Genomic DNA, 18,399 nt, shown 5'->3' with positions numbered 1-18,399 from the left:
TTATCAATGTAACCAATATTTTTTTCATCATGTCTTCGTCCTTCTTGATTATTTTCTCACAAATTTTGGCAATGGTGCTTGTTAGTGATACTGGCCTATAGTTGGTGGGTTCTTCTTTGTTTCCTCCTTTGTGTATATGTATTGTACTTATTGTATGTATGATTGTATCTGAATAGAATCAAGATTACAAAGGCGGAGCATGCCGACAGGAGACCTTTTGGTCCATATCTAGGTCGGATGCAAAAAAGTCATAATAATAATATAATAAATAAAAACTATAATAATGTAAATAACAAATAAAATACATAAATAAATGCATGGGAATAGTTAAATAATAAACAAACAGGTAAATAGTAAATAATAATAGATTGACATATACATACATACATATACCAAGGCTTTTTCCCCCTTCCAAGGGAGGTAGCCAAAAAGGGAAAGGCATAAAAACACTCCCACCCATTTCATCCCTAAATACACTCCACACCCCTCCCACCCTCCCTCTCATCTGAGCACCTCCTGGATGACGGGTCATCCCTGCACCCTGCCCACCGCCCTGGGTCAGAAGCAGTGTCGCAAGACACAGCACATCCACAGCAAGGCCGCTTCATTTAATCGGCGACCCCCCCTCTCCGTCCCCCCTTGCATATAAGGAGAGGACGGGGAGAAATCCCTTCGGGCTGCGTCAAAATTTACTCACACATACTACCCCACCCCCCGCCCATTCCTCCTCATGCAATCACAACATCATCCATATACAACCATTCTCCACTCACCTCTGTCTTCCGTCCTCTCCCTTCCTTCCTCAACAGACATTCCCCTCTTCCCCAAAGCCCCCTTCACCCCATCCATCCACCTCATCCTAGGACGTCCCCTCATGTTCACTCCCTCCACATCTGCCCTCCATACCTCTTTTACTAGTCTTTCTTCACTCATTCTTTCCATGTGTCCAAACCATCCTAATATTCTTTCATCAACCCTATCTCCCCAAATCCTTTTTCACCCCTGTTCTCCTCCTCACCTCTTCATTTCTCACTCTATCCAGCCTAGTAACCCCCACCATACTTCTCAGACACCTCATCTCAAACAATTCAAACTCCTTCTCTCTTCTTCTCTTATGTTCCACGTTTCTGCCCCATACAGTGCTGTTGGCACAATCACTCCTTCATACAGTCTCCTCTTCGCATCCATTCCCAAATGTCTATTCCTCATTACACTCTTTAATCCACCAAGGCATTTACTCGCTTCTCTCAATCTACATTCTACCTCCACCTTTACTCCACCTTTTCCTGCTACACTCGCACCCAAGTATCTAAAACTATCCACTTCCTCCAGTCGCTCTCCCTTAATGTTCACTTCCAGTCTACTGCCACTTTCACCCCTTGTACATCTCATCACCTTACTTTTACCCACATTTATCTTCAGCTTTCTTCTATCACATACTCTCCCAAACTCTGCCACCAGCTTCCTCAATCCCTCCTCTGAGCCTGCCACAAGCGCAGTGTCGTCCGCAAACAACAGCTGGCTCACCTCCCACTTTTCTCCATTTTCTTTAACCATCTCCAATCCCTGACCCACTACCCTAGCATTCACCTCTCGCACTACCCCATCCATGTATAAGTTGAACAGCCAGGGCGACATAACGCATCCTTGACGAAGTCCCACCTTTACTTCAAACCACTCACTCTCTCCATTTCTAATCCTGACACAAGCTCTACTACTCTCATAAAAACTCTTGACAGCTCCCAAAAGCTTTCCTCCTATCCCATAAATCTGCATAACCTCCCACAATGCCTTTCTGTCTACCCTATCATAAGCCTTTTCCAGATCCATGAAAGCCCAAAAAACATCCTTCCCCTTTCCTATAGCTTTCTCACATATCTGTCTTACCACAAAGATCTGATCTACACAACCTCTACCTGTCCTAAAACCACACTGTTCCTCACCAATTACTCCTTCTGTTCCTCTCCTAATCCTCTCAATTAAGATCCTCCCATAAGCCTTCCCTACTACACTTAACAGGCTAATCCCTCTGAAACTACTACATTCACACTTGTCCCCTTTTCCCTTGTAAAGAGGAACTATACAGGCACTTCTCCAGTCCTCAGGTACTCTACCCTCTCTCCAGCAAACATTAAATAACCTCACCAACCAGTCCACCATCACTGAACCTCCCTTTTTCAGACATTCTGCATGGCATCCATCCAGACCAGGTGCCTTACCTGCTTTCATTATCTTTACAACTGGCTTCACCTCATCCTTCCCTATTTCTCCTCCATTCTCCTCACTCATCACTCTCATTTTCTTCGCATTTCCCACTGCAGCTATCTTTCCTTCCCTATCCTCCTTCACATTTAGCAACTCCCTAAAATATTCTGCCCATCTTCCCCTTACTGCCATCTCTTCCATTATCATCTCTCCATCTGTACCTTTTACCTTTTCTTCCCTACTTGATTCGCCTCCTCTTCCTCTCTTAATTTCTTTCCAAAACATCTTTTTATTACTTTCAAAATTTTCTGTCATACTCCTACCCCATTTCACATCTGCTCTCCTCTTTGCCTCCTTTACCTTTTGCTTTACTTCTCTTCTCTTTTCTTTGTATGTCTCATATGACTCCCCCGTCCTCTTTTGTAACCAATCTGTGAATGCTCGCTTCTTCCCTTCTACAACCTTCTTTGTTTCCTCATCCCACCATTCACTACCCTTTCTTCTATTTCCCCCTGACCTTCTTGTTCCACACACCATCCTTGCACACTTTAAGACTCCCTCCTTGAACCATCCCCATTTCTCCTCCACACCCATCTCTGCTCCATCCTTTACTCCCTCCCACTTCTCCTTCAGCTTCTTTTCGTACTCCTTCTCCTTTTCCTTTTCATTCAAGGAGTTCACTCTAAGAACCTCCCTACCTTTTGTCCCTTTCCTCTTTCTCCATCTATCCTCCACTCTCAGCTTACCTTCCACCAAAAAATGATCTGATATTCCCCCACTCTCTCCCCTTAGCACATGTACATCCTTAGCTCTTCCTATCATAATCCTATTTACCACTACATAATCCATTAGCGCTCTATCTACCACCCTTCCCTCCACCACCCTCTCCCATGTGTACTTATGCTTGACTTTCTTCCGAAACACTGTATTTGCTATCATCAACTCTCTTTCTAGACACATTTCCACCATCAACTCTCCACTACGATTCTTTCCTGGAACTCCACACTTCCCAACCACTCCATCGATTGGACCATTTCCCACCCTAGCATTAAGGTCTCCCAATACTATTACATTGACATTTCTTCCTAAACCCTCTATGCACTCATTTAAATCTATCCAAAAGGCCTCCCTTTCTTCCACGCTCTTCTCACTGCCAAGCCCATATGCACTTACAAAGACCCACATCTCCTTTCCCAGTTTCACCTTCATCCACATTATCCTTGAGGAAACCTCCTTCCACTCCACTACCTGTTTACCTATCTCCTCACTTACTAGAATAGCCACCCCTTCCCTCCCTCGCCCTCTCTTCACTCCTGATAACCTCCCACTTACACTCCCAAACTTACACTCACCCTTCCCTTTCAACTTAGATTCACTCAAAGCCAACACATCCATCTTTCTTCTCACAAACATACTACCTATCTCTTCCCTTTTACTCTCATCTGTACCACATCCACGCACATTAAAAGACCCAAACCTTAGGGTGCTGGCCCGAGGCCCTCCAGCACCCCTTATGCCTTCACTTTTCTTTTTAGGTTGTATGCCCCGTGGGGCTACAGTGAGAAGGATGCCTAGTCCCTCTCCCCGTCCCTTTCTTCTCGCCTCTTATGATCCAAGTGGGATACTTGGTGGCAGTATTCTTTTCCCCCACCACAGGGAATTCCCCCATCACAGAAAGAGAATACTCAGAGAAATGGTACAGGACAGCAACAAGGGGTTGGGGGACAGCATAACGGAGGGACAGTCGTAGTATAAAAGTGTCATCATTTCTCTATGAACAGAATTTCTTCTATCATAGACAAAATGATGTATGGCTCTGGTCTGTAGGGGCGCCCCATATAGACCCTAAAGTATCGACTGCATGCTACTTTGCCACAATAACAAGCAGCCAATACCCCAGACGGGGTATAACTAATAATAAATGAAAATCAAACAGACAAATGATAACAAAACAAAAACAAATAATATAAAATAAATTATAATCATTACAGCATCTTGCTTAGGTGTTTATCTAAATGATTCTTAAAGCTTTGAACTGAGCTACATTGCACTATCTGTGCAGGAAGTTTATTCCATTCATTAACTACACGGTTGGCAAAGTTGTTTCTACTTACTTCCAAATTGAATCTATTTCCAGACAGTTTGAGATCATTGTTTCTTGTCTGATTCTCATTCAATGTGAAAATTTTGTCACTTTTGATGTTGTCAATTCCCTTTAGAATCTTGACCTGTATCAAGTCACCTCTGAGTCTACGCTTTTTTAGGGAAAACAGATTCATAAGTTTTAGTCGATTGTTGTATGATTTATTTTTTATATTTGGAATCAGTTTTGTGGCTTGCCGTTGTACTTTTTCCAGTCTATCAATGTCTTTAATGAGATTCGGTGACCATACGGAAACAGCATATTCCAAATGTGGATGAACTAACGATTTATATAGCTTGTGAGTGATGGACTTTTGAAATCAAAAGATCGCGCAATAAGTCCTAGAATCTTATTTGCTTTCTCAGTGGCTGAAATACACTGCTTGAATGATTTGAGATCGTTACTGATAATTATGCCGAGATCTTATTCACTATCCACTTTTGTTAACGAATTTCCAAATAACTTGTAATCATACGTACTGTTGTTTTTACCTATGTGCATTATCTTGCATTTACTTGTGTTAAATTTCATTAGCTACTTTTCAGACCATTGCTGTAATTTCTCTAAATCTTCTTGAATATCTAATTGGTTTAAGTGATCATTTGCCACTCCGCACAGTTTTGTATCATCAACAAATTTGGAAACAGTAGATTTAAGTCCATGGTCTATATCATTTATATATACTATGAATAGAAGTGGCCCAAGAACAGTATAGCATTTATATCAATATTCCAGTCCAAATTGTCACCGTTTTCCCCTGATCTGCATGGATTCCCCTCGTATTTTCTCACTAGACATTTTCAACACTGCACAGAGATCATTTTGGGCAACCAGAAGTGCTCTCCCATCAACTCAATACAACCCATCACCCTTCCACTTACCTATTGCACCACCTCATCCATGTACATATTTACTTAGATCCTCCTCTGACCCAGCCACAAGTGCAGCGTCATTGGCAAACAACAACCATCTCCAATCCTCTGCCCATCACCCTTGCATTTACCTACCATTCCACCTAATCCATGTACACACTGAACAGCCATGGTGACATAACACAACCACCTTCACCACAAATCGCTCACTTTTACCATTCCCAACCCTGACACAAGCTCCACCACTTGTGTAAAGGATTTTGACTGCCATTAATACCTTCACTCCCTGTTCTATATATCTGCTACATACTGAAGACTTACTAGAATTGCTTACAACTATAAAACTACTTACAAGAGATTTAGGTCCACTTCAGGCATACCGAGTGGATGAGTCTCCTCATTAGAGTACAGTGTCAAGGGTGTTGTGACCTGCATTGATGAAAAAGATGCTTATGTAGAGTACCCTGCTGCAAGTCAAATCAGGCTTACATATATTTTCTGCCAAGATACTTGTAGAACAGTAAGAATCATAACCAGCTCAGAATGAATTTCTTATTTCATCCTTAGAACTTACCGTTCCAACAAAAGGCAAACCGACATCAGTGGGGAAGGAGATGAAGATCTCTATCGGGTTTGCATACTTTGCAAAATTCATAGTCGGTAGCTTATTATGAGCAGCAAAGGTTAATATTAGGTCTAACATCTTGATTTTGAAGACACGCTGCACATTAAAGAAGGACCTGATTGCCAAGATTAACTCGTTGCTTGAGTCCTTTATTGTCTCTAACTTTTCAAAGTGAGTATCTTCGTCCATGCGGAGAGCTTCCTGCATTGGACAATTTATTGTAGTAATAGTAATAGCAATTGTGATAATAAAACAATAATGATAACATAAACATACATATACCAATGGGCTTTTCCCCCTTACAAGGGAGGTAGCCAAAAACCAAAGGCATAAAATCCACTCCCACCCATTCCATCCCCACATACTCTGCTCCCATTCCCCCCCTTCCTTCCCTCTTATCTTGGCTCCTCCTGGAAGATGGGTCATCCCTGCTTCTTGACTCTGCAATGTAACAAGACACAGCACGTCCACAGCAAGGCTGCTTCATTTAATCGGCAACCCCCTTCCGTCCCCTCATGCAGAAAAAAAAAGAGAAGACAGTGAGAAATCCCTTCAGGATACATCAAAATATCATTCAAATGTACTCCCTCACTCCACCATCTACAACCAACTCCCGTTCTCAGTACCTAGCTCTTCAATTCTATATCAGGCTTTTTAAGAGCTTGCAGTGTGAACACAGGCCATGTTCCAGGAGACTCTTGATATGACTCAATGTATTATATCAGTTCAACAACTGCAATGCCATGCAGAGCATTTGACTCAATTAGATTGTCGTCTTGATTTCTCATACTGTTTGGCATGTTTGTAGAACTTTGCTAAGCACAGTGTGTGATATTGTACCTCTATTACCACCATATCTCCTGCAGCTAGTTTTTATAATACCTTTGTGTCACGGAGGTCAGTGGTAATTTGGTGGACCTTGTAATCAAGCTCAAGGATGGAAGCCCTGTGCAGGCCAGATGACCCACCCTTCTCATCACAGAAGAAGCATACTGACTCAGAGCCATCAGTTGACACAAACTGTCCCCTAGTCTTGACTGGACTTGCTGTACCTTCTGTTTCACACTTGTGCTTGACTGCTCTTTCAAGCATCCTGATGTTAATCTTAGCTCAACAGCATTATGTAACAACAGGGTTTCTTCAATGCCATGACCTTCATCTAATTGCTCAACATTTACTGAGAAAGTAACTGGTTCATTTCATGGAACTTCTTGATATTTTCAGCCATGTACTTGTACCCAGCACCTTTATCTTTCCTCTTTGAAGAAGCAGGACATTGTACAGGCAAACTTGTCACTGTTTGGCATAGAAAACACTTCTTCCAGTCCACAATAACTGGTTCTGTTTGATCAGAAGTGCTGGGAACTGGTTCATCAATTAATTGAAATGACATTGTTAGAGTAATTCAATGCACAGCATCATGAACACAAATGGAATGACTTTTAATGGGTTTGCACTCCAGTAACTCAATGCATAATAGTATCAACATAAAGTGTGTGACTTTTAATTGATTTGTATTGGTTATGTACTCCAGTTCGTTGATAGGTGGTGGGGGTGGTTGAGCAAGTTTAGCTCCACTTTGGTTCTTCTGCTGCTTCCCCTACCTGGTCTTGGGATTTTCCACAAATGACTGCTCCTGATGCGGCCTGGACCTCAATGCTCAATGTTCAATGATATTTAGTCCAAAACCACAAAAAAAAAAAAAAAAAAAAAAAATCACTTTTGTAGTACACTTAAATATCTACCTATATATCTTATCAACTATGGTTCCCTTTACAGGATGTGGCACATTATTGTTCATTAATTTTGGTCACTAGGGGGCTCTGTTTAAGTTTTTTATTGTCAAGATATAGTTCTTGTTAATATTTTAGAAACCTGCCAAGTTTCATATTTCTGTGATGTCTGCCACATGGCAAGATGTTAGTTCCTGCTGTGGCCACCAGGGGACTCTGACAGTTTGCTTCTATATCCAGAAATATTTACCTAGGATTATTCTATAAGTGTGGCAAGTTCTATGCTTTTAATCCAAAAATGCACGAAATAGCTCCAGGGCTGGTCTTAGGTTCCCCACTAAACCACCCTTCCCTCCCTATCTTCCTTCACATTTAGCAACTCCCTAAAATACTCTGCCTATCTTCCATTATCATCTCTTCATCTGCACCTTTTACCTTTTCTTCTCTACTTCATTTCCCTTCTATTCCTCTCTTAATTTATTTTTAAAACATCTTTTTATTACTTTCAAAAATTTCTGTCATACTCTTACCACATTTCACATCTGCTCTCCTCTTTGCCTCCTTTATCTTATGCTTTACTTCTCTTTTCTTTGTACCTCTGATATGATTCTCTCATCCTATTTTGTAAACAGTCTGTAAATACTTACTTCTCTTCTGCTATCTTCTTTGCTTCCTCATCCCCCCACTCACTACCCTTTTTTCTATTTCCTCCCATCCTCCTTGCTCTACACACCATCTTTGCAAACCTTGTGACTCCTTCCTTGAACCATCCCCATTCCTCCTCCGCTTCTAGTTCTACTCTATTCTTCACTCCCTCTCACTCCTCTCTCAGCTTCTTCTTGTACTCCTTCCCCCCTTTCTTTCTCATTTAACTAGTTTAATTTAAACACCAATCTACCTTCTTTCCTTTTCCTCTTTCTCCATCTATCCGCCATTCCCAACTTATCTTTCAAAAAATTATCTCTCCTTAGAACGTGTACATCCTTAACTCTTCCTACTGTTCTCCTAGATACCACTACATAGTCCATTAATGCTCTGTCTACTACCCTTCCATCCACCACCCTCTCCCAAGTGTACTTATGCTTGTCTTTCTTCTTATTCTGCTATCATCAGCTCTCTTTCTAGACATATCTCCATCATCAACTCTCCACTACAATTTTTTCCTGGAACTCCACATTTCCCAACCACTCCATCTATTGATTCATTTCCTACCCTAGCATTAAGGTTTCCCAATATCACTACATTGACATTTCTCCCTAAACCCTCTATGCATTCATTTAAATCTATCCAAAAAGCTTCCCTTTCCTCTACACTCTTCTCACTACCAGATTCATAAGCACTTACAAAAACCCACATCTCCTTTTCCAGTTTCACTTTCATTGACATTAACCTTGAAAAAACCTCCTTCCACTCCACCACACATTTACCTATCTATTCACTTACTAGTATAACCACCCACTCTCTCCCTCATCCTCTCTTTACTCCTGAGACCCTGCCAACTACACTTCCAAACTCAAAATCGTCCTTCCCTTTCAACTTAGTTTCACTCAATACCAACACATCCATCTTTCTTCTCATAACATAATGCCTATCTCTTCCATTTTACTCTCATCTGTACCACACCCATGCATATTAAAATAAGCAAACCTTAGGATTCTGGTTTAAAAACTCCTCTCAGACCCTCTTATGCCTTTGCTTTTTTGAAGGAATGTCCCATTTAGGGCTACAGTGAGAAGGATACCTAGTCCTATCCCTGTCCAGTTTTTGTTGCCTTGTACGACTCAAGTGGGAACACTTTGCGGCAGTATTCTTGCCCCCCCCCCACAGGGTTTGGCAAAATAAGAAAATAATATACAGAGAAGTGGCACATGACAGTAACAGGAGTTGTTGTTGTTGTTGTTGTCGTTCCCTAGACTGTCTGTCCGAGCAGTCCCGTCTCCCCAAGGAAGGCCACAGTCGAACCTGGGTTTTCCCACAAATCCTTTATAGAGTGTATGTTGTGTTGTTTGCGTGCATGATTGTGTACAATGCAGTCTTCCATTATGTGTTGTATGGTATGGGGTGAAGTGTTACATCCTGGGCAGCTGTTCACAACACGGTCGTCCAGCCTCTTCTGGTAGCGTAGAAGTGCTGGGTGGTGACCGCATCGCAGTCTGGCCAAGTGGACTCTGTCCTTTTGTGGGAGAGAGGATTCAGAAGGGTGGATATCAGGGGGTCTGGCATGCAGCAGTGTGTTGTCTTTCAGTGTGTTAATGGAGCGGTGAGTGATATGATTATGAATATGATTCCGGAGGCTGGTATTTGGTGGTTGTGGAGGAAGAGAAGAGAGTATCTGTGCGTAATAAAGGTCTTTGGGTGTAGTTTTAATGTTTCTTGGTGTGTGTGGGTGTTCTGCTATGTAGTGTAGCGGGTGTGATGTGTTTGTGGTGGCTGCAGCAAGTGTTTGTGTGCCTCTCATGTTGAGGTGGTCCTTGACTTTGAGGACTTTTGTTTCATGGTGTAAATGGTCTGTAGGTGTTGTATTTGTGCAGCCTGTAATTGTTTTTAGGGCTTTGTTTTGTATGATTTGAAGGGTGTTGTGGTGTGTCTCACTGAGATTAGGAGCCCATTCAGGACTCGCATAATTCATCACTGAGCGTATGCATTGTTTGTATATTGTTATATTAGTTTCTTTGTTTTGTCCAAATGTTGTTCCAGTGATTGACTTAAGTGTGTTAAGTCTAGGTGTACATTTGTTTTTTATGTTTGTGAGGTGTTGTTTGAAAGACATGGATGTATCGTATGTTACACCAAGAATTTTCGGTATGTTTGTGTGTGGTATTAGAGTGTTGTTGATGTAGAGATGAGGTATGTATTTGTGTTCTTTTGTCCAGTTGGTGAGAAGTGTTGCTGTAGATTTGGTTGGAGCTATTTTGAGTCTGTTTGTGATGAACCATGTGTTGAGTGTGTCAAGGTAAGGCTGGATTATTTCTGCAGCTTTGTCTGTGTTACGATGTGTGCATGTGATTGTTATGTCATCTGCGTAGGAAGAGATTTGTATTTCTGAGGTGTCTGGTGTGGGTAAGTCATGCATGTATAGATTAAATAATGTGGGGGATAGAACTGAGCCCTGTGGTACTCCGTTCTTAATGTTTCTGATGTGCGATGATTGGCCATTATATGACACATGAGCATTCCTGCCTGCCAGATAATTGGCCAGCCATCTTTTGGTGTTATTGTGCATGTCTGTGTTATATATTTTATTTGTTAGGTTGTGGCGGGGGATAGCATCAAAAGCTTTACTAATGTCCAATGTTATAAGAAGTGTTCTGTGGTGGGGCCTATCTGAATTGATGCCATCTAAAATTCTTTGTGTGAGGTTTGTCAGAAGAGTGTTTGTGGAGTGTAGTGGCCTAAAACCGTGTTGTGAGTCAGCAAGGGGAATATATGGTGTGACAAGTTTAAGTATTAGGCGTTCAATGACTTTAGAGGGGGTGCAGAGAAGTGTGATTGGGCGGTGCGATGTTGGGATTGTTGGGTCTTTGTTCGGTTTTGGAATGGTGATTATTTTACCATGCTTCCAGATGTCGGGTATAGTGTTGTGTGAATAGCTGTAGTTTGCAATGTTTGTGAGTGCGTGTATACCTTGTGGTCCAATGTGTTTTAGGTGGATGTTGCTTATGTTATCAGGGCCACAGGCAGATGAGTGCTTGAGATTATGCATTATGAGTTTAGTCTGACTGTCTATGAAGGGTGTATAGTCCGAGTCTGTGGGGAAGTCTTTCTTACGTCGAATGGTGCGTCGGTCGTCAGGGTGAGATGTAAGATGGCTCGTCTGTGCAAAATGACGTATGAGTGCGTTTGCTTGTTGTCTGTTTGAGGGTAGATTATCTGTTGTTGTGATTATTGCTGCGTGAGAGCGTGTAGTGTTAGTGTTGGACAGTGTGATGCTGTTGAGTGTTTTGTACAATTTGCTGGTGTTTGTTTTGTGATCAAGTGTATTGATAAAGTTTTGTCCTGGAGCTGCAACGTCTACGTCGTGGGACCACCCCCCAACCCCAAGAGTTGGGGGCCAATCAGCAGCAACCACCCCTGGCCATCAGCTCTACACAGATGGCACCGATTCCCAAGGAGGAGCTACGCCTACCTGGGGGAGTACCAGTAACAGGAGTTGGGGAATTGCATAACGGGGGATAATTGCAATGTAATAAGGTATTACCATCATCATTTTGCTATGAAAAAAGATTTCCTCTACCACAGAGAAAATGATTTGTGGCTCTGGTTCATAGGGGCGCCCCATATAGACCCTAAATTATCAGCTGCATGCCACAGAGCAGCTTTTAACCCCACAATAACATGCAGCCAATATCCCAGACGAGGTATATGTAAGTATATGTACATATATATATATATATATATATATATATATATATATATATATATATATGCCGTATTTTCCGGCTTATAATGCACATCGGGTTATAATGCGCACCCATGCACTTCTTTATCTCAGTACACAGATAGCGCGCACTGACGTATAACGCGCATGCCCGATCGCATTTGTCTATAACGCATTTTTACCTTTGTATTTATATCATGTGAACGAGGTTACATGGAGAAGTATTTTTCATTGGCTAGAGCCACTGCTGGGAAATCTGTTTATTTGTCACTAAATTAAGTGTCAGTTTAGGCATCAATCAGGACACAACTAAGAAAAATTCAGAACTACATGTACCGCAATATGACTCATGTTGTGCATTGGTCCCTTATTACTTTGTAGCTTAAATAGTTTGTTGGAAATATGATCTAAAAAAGTTTATTGAAAGTAGAATATACAGAAAAATTTGGGATTTTTACAGAAAATGTTCATTTTATATCTTGAGGAAATCGTCTTTATCATTTTTTTTATTTAATACTGAAACAAACTACAGACTGTTTTATTTTAGCTTTGAACCTGCAATGACAGTGGTGAAATAGGACAGTCTCTCATCGAGGTGATGTTTAGTTAATATAACTCCCGAAAGAGGGTGTTGTAGTCAGGTGTTTGACACGTTTATGAACGGCCGCAATGGAATTTGTACCATACCTAAAGTGAAGCAACAAAGCCAATATAAAAATTCAAACTAAGATGCTGTGAACATGGGCAAATATCATGAATATTGATCATGTTTCATGGTGTTTAGGCCTATTTAAACATGAAAAATAAGATTCGATAGATACCTACCTATACCAAATATTCATATACGGTAGCCCATGCTGGCGTATTCTTTCATGTCACCATGGCTGTTCTTCTTGTTCTCACGGAACGTCAAGGAGAAGTGTGCGTCCCGACTTTGTTGTGAAAAAAAATTACACACACAGCCGCAGAATTTTTATCGTAGGCCGTAGATAATGCGCACCGCCGGATAACGCGCAACCCCCATTTTTAGGCCCTTCCAACGGAAAAAAGTCGCGCACTATATGCCGGAAAATACGGTATATATATATATATAAATATATATATATATATATATGTATATATATATATTTATATATATATATATGTATATATATATACATATATATATATATATGCAAATATATATATTTGCATATATATATATATATATATATATGTATGTATATATATATGTATATATATATATATATATATATATGCAAATATATATATTTGCATATATGTATATATATATATATATATATGTATATATATATATGTATATATATATATATATATATATATATATATATATATATATATATATATATATGTATATATATATATACGGGTCTAGTTCTGAGTTTCTGAGTTTATTCCTGACTGTTTTTGCTCTATGCTTCTTCTGAAGAAGCATATAGTGAAACCAATCAGGAATAAACTCAGAAACTCAGAATTAGACCCATGACTTCCTTTTCTACCATCAACATATATATATATATATATATATATATATATATATATATATATATATATATATATAGAGACACTCCTCATCTTAAGTTTTAGTTACGTTCCGAACGGCTGAACATAAGTTGAAAATGAACGTAAGTTGTTACTGTACTATTCATCAGTAAATTCTATTACCATATCTTGTAAAACACCCCTAAATCATTATTTAAACACATAACATTGTAAAATAATAACATTAATTTCAAATAGATTAAATTCAAGCAACATAAATTGAGATGGTGGAGGAGGAGGGGGAGGAGGAGGAGGCAATTTATGTTTAGTTTGTCCTCTATGCAATGTAAAGAATGGACGCAGCATTGTGCGCAAGTATCGTTTGAACCACGGAGAGTGCGCTAAACTAAAAAATTCACTCAATTTTTTTTTTTTTTTTAACAATTTTTTTACAGTCGGTTCAAACGTAAAATTGAAAAAACGTAAAACAAATGAACGTAAGTAGAGGAGCATCTGTATATATATATATATATATATATATATATATATATATATATACATATGTATATATATATATATACACATATATATATATGTATGTATGTATGTATATATATATGTATATTGTAAATAAAAATAGAGCTATATTTTTGTATTTTACCTTTGTTTTATCCCACCTGACATAAGGAAATATCCAAAGAAAAGGAATATTTCACACATATTACCAGGAACAGATAGAATTGTTCAATCTTGGGAAGACTAATAGTAAATCATAAACATGCTAGATTCATGACAGAGAGAGAGAGAAGGGGATGGAAAGAGAAATACAATCAGAAACCTACCAGGGCACTTATGTATAAGATCCTTGCATGATGATTATCCCTACTCTCCATGTCTTCGGGGTCTTCATTCAGAGTTATTAGCTCCTTGAAAATGTTCCAGATGTTATTATCAAAGGTCATCTGCAGAAGAATATAATGACAGAAGCATAAGATGAACATCGGGGAAGGTGATTATCATTCTCAATCTATCACAGATTTTCACTGTAGAGGAAGTCATAGCAATAGAAGCAAGTACCAATTTCATACCAAGGAATGGTAGCAAGAAGAGTAGTATCACTAGTATTTGTAGCAGTAGTAGTAATTTTAGGTATCAATAGCTGTAGCAATAGTAGTTGTGGTAGTGGTGATGGTGGTGGGTGTTGGTGGTTATGGAAGTGGTGGGAGCAGCAACATTTGTAGTAAATGTAATATTTCATGGTATAACACAGAATAATAACTATGTTATAAACAGTACTTGCTATGTGTATGTCTCTCATCATAAATATCATGAGGTTGATCATTGTAGTTCCAATTTTTCAATGACTGCAAGTAAATCTAATTTTCTATGCACAGTGAGAGTAAAAGAAATGTCACAGAAAATGGCAAAACATCCATCAATCTGGGTAGAATGATGACGATGGAAATAGTAAATTACAGTAAATAACAAAGTGCTAACAGGTACACATAAAGGTGTGGTGTGGTGCCAAATGACTGGAGAAGGGCAAATATATTTCCTATCTACAAGAAAAACAGTAAAATAGAACCCCTTAATTATAGATCTGTTTTACTCAGAAGTGTTGTGTTGAAATTAATAGAAAGCATAATTTGGGAGAGCCTAGTAGACCACCTTAACAGTAATAACCTCATTGTTGAAGAGCAGCAGAGTAAGAGAAGCTGCCTGACCAACATGTTTTGTTATCTCAATTATCTGGTAAATGCAGTGGATGAGGGAATGTGCATTGACATTAATCACTTAGACTGCAAAAAGGCTTTTGATAGAGTTCCTCATACAAGACTTCTCACCAAGTTAGAAGCAATGGGCATAGATGGCAGAATCTTGATGTGGATCAAGAACTTCCTCGGCGAGAGATATCATTGTGTGAAAATCAGGAATTCAAGATCAGATTGGCTACCAGTTGAAAGTGTAGTCCCTAAGGGATTGGTGCTGGGCCCAGTACTCTTTCTTGTTTACATAAATGATCTCCTGAAGGACCTGGAATCATCTGCCAGCTTGTTTGTGGATGACGCAAAAATCTACAGGGGCATCAGGACAGTAGCTGACATAGATGCTCTCAACAGAGATATAAAATGATTGGACAGGTGGAGTGAGAAATTCTTGCTATCCTTTAATGTGGATAAGTGCAAAACAATACACATAGAACATCAGAACTGACAGGCAGATTACTTACCACTGCAGAAAACCGTACAGGAAAAATATTTGGGCAAATCTCAAGTCCTCTGCACATGTCTCCAAAATATCTGCCAAAGCCAACAGTCACCTTGGCATCATCAAAAGAAACTTTACTGTGTTCAGTAAGGACATGCTCATGCCCCTCTACCTCTCACTGCCATCTGATTATGTATTATGGACCTCAAGCATTGTCTCCCTACTTGTTGCAGGACATCAGGTCATTGGAGAAAGTCCAGAGAAGAGCAACCAGGTTAATTCCGGAACTATCTCATCTACCCTATAAGGAGAGGTGTGCACAGCTTGGCCTGCAGACACTAGAAAATAGGAGAACGTGAGGGATATGATAGAAACATACAAGCTGATCCATGGTTATGAGGATGTCCCTTACATAAAGTTTTTTCAAATGAACAAGAACAACTTAAGAGGCCATTCCCTGAAACTAGCAAAACCGAGTCACAGGAGCACAACATTAAAAGGAAACTGGTTCACCATAAGGGTTATAGACCCCTGGAATGCACTCTCAGAGACTGTTAACTACCCCAACAATAGCCACTTTCAAGGCACATTATGACAGACACCTGGGTTTGACTAAAGATTCTGGCTGACTAGTGTTAAGAGGTGGGGGACATTACAAAAAGTCCTCTTTTTAATTCCCCACAATCTATTCATATGTAAACTGGTGAAGATTGACCTAATTATGGTAATGGTGGAAGGAGTTGTTCATGTTATAGAGGGAAAAACACATGAAGATGTCACCTTCGTGGGTCATGCTACCTCAAGAATCATATTATACACAAGCTCCTCAATAGATAAAAGAGTAACATGGACTGCCTGACAGAAACAAGTGACTCACTTATGGTATGCAGGACATGAGGGCCATGAATAATCAAGAATGAGGAGCAGGGCATCATTAACAATTCAAAGCAGGTTTAGAGGTAAATCTGTAAAATAACCAATACTTTGGTCCCCAGAGATTCGAAAAGTAGTTCTAATGTCTTCTCTTCCACCGAGGACAAGAGGTTCTAATGGACCATTTGCATTTATGACTAGAAGTTTAGTTATGAAGATATAAGCATACACCAGAGAGAAAGGTCTATTTTGATGAATCTGTATATTTGCCTTACAAGAGTGGTGTTGTACTTACCTCATGGATCATGTTCAGGAAGCTGCCCTGATGCGAGATGAAGATATAATAAATATGAACTGGGATATAATTCTTCATGTTGTAGATGAACTGAGCGTTAAGGACGATCCCAGTCTGAAGTCGAGAAAGAAAATCAAATTAGTGTACCAAGTGGAAGTTAAAGAGTGAGAAGGAGGAAGGAGATACAATACAAAGACCTTTTTCTGACTAATATATTTTCTGCTGCATGAAACAAATGACAATTTGGGATGTTGATATGCCAGGACAGGATATCATAAATCTATATTAACTCTGTAAAGGGAAATTCAAGATGCATTCAAGTAAATACTTTGCAGACAGACAAAAAGACACGTTAGTCTCCCCTGAGCTTTTGAAATCAGTAAGCAATGTAATCATTCAATTTTCCAGTTGCAATGATACATTAATGTTCATGAATAACTCCAATGTATGTAAATTCACACTGGACTCTAGTTCATGACATTCTGTTCAGAGAATCCCAAGGAGAACCGACGATACCAGCAGTGTCATTGCATCTACTAATGGGATATTAAAGCTTTCAACTGATCCTTCTTGGTAAAGCAATAATACATATATACCTATACCAAGGGTTTTCTCCCCCTTACAAGCAAGGTAACTAAAGTCAAAAGGCATAATTCAACTCTCATCAATTTCATCCCCACTCACTCCACTCCCATTCACCACCTCTCCCTTCCTCCCTTCCCCCTCTTTTCTTGGCTCCTGGATGACATGTCATCCCTGCACTTCACCCACTGCCCTGGGTCATAAACAATGCAATAATAATTTGGGAATGGATGCTAAGAGGAGATTGTAAGAAGGGGTGATTGTGCCCACAGCACTGTATGAGGCAGAAACATGGAACTCAAGAGAGGAAGGGCTTAACCTCTTCCATACAATGACACCTACATTGGCATCATGGGGTACAAGTGGGTAAATGAGGATGCTGGCATTGGTGTCCTGATTATATTTATTTTGTAGTTGTAGGTGAATGACCCCCAAATTCTGTGAGCTGATTTGATCACATTTTCTGTGTTTATTATTACTCAGAGTGAAATAGAATGAGTAAATTGGCAGTGACTTTATATTTTGTAATTCAAGTATTGTGAAGCATCATTGAATCATTGTACATCAGTCATCTGTTGCTGTGTATAAGACCTTAACTCGGATTGACGATGTTAAATGTGTTTGAAATGTCTGAGAAGTATGGTAAGGATCACTAGGCTGGATAGAGAAACAAGGAGGTAAAGAAGAGAATGGGGCGGAAAAAGAGTTGGGAGATAGGGTTGATGAAGGAGTATTGGGATGGTTTGGACACATGGAAAGAATGAATGAAGAAAGATTAGTAATGGAAGTGTGGGAGGCAGAGGTGGGTGGAGTGAACATGAGGAGGCGACCAAGGATGAGATGGATGGATGGGGTGAAAGGGGTGTCAGGAAAGAGGGTTATGTCTGTTGAGGAAGGAAGAAAGAAGACAAGAGATAGGGGTGAGTGGGAAATGGTTGTGTATGGATGATGTTGTGATGCATGAAAAGGAGTGGGTAGGGGA

General features: G+C 39.9%; 1 protein-coding gene across 2 annotated transcripts in view; it reads right to left on the bottom strand.

Moving 5' to 3' along the window:
- Positions 1-18,399, bottom strand: part of LOC143036797 (hemolymph clottable protein-like) — a 191,496-nt gene that overhangs the window by 109,405 nt on the left and 63,692 nt on the right. For both annotated transcript variants that reach the window (XM_076204540.1, XM_076204541.1), the window contains exons 15-18: positions 16,836-16,949; positions 14,302-14,421; positions 5,795-6,046; positions 5,573-5,649 (exon numbers count right to left, since the gene is read on the bottom strand). In XM_076204540.1, coding sequence (XP_076060655.1) covers positions 5,573-5,649; positions 5,795-6,046; positions 14,302-14,421; positions 16,836-16,949 — 563 coding nt within the window. The remainder of the gene's footprint in view (positions 1-5,572; positions 5,650-5,794; positions 6,047-14,301; positions 14,422-16,835; positions 16,950-18,399) is intronic.

Source organism: Oratosquilla oratoria, chromosome 21, assembly GCF_046742065.1.
Source record: "Oratosquilla oratoria isolate Oo_2021 chromosome 21, ASM4674206v1, whole genome shotgun sequence".
Lineage (NCBI taxonomy): Eukaryota > Metazoa > Arthropoda > Malacostraca > Stomatopoda > Squillidae > Oratosquilla > Oratosquilla oratoria.
Note: the sequence above shows the minus strand (reverse complement) of the source record. Positions and strands in the feature narration are given on the sequence as shown.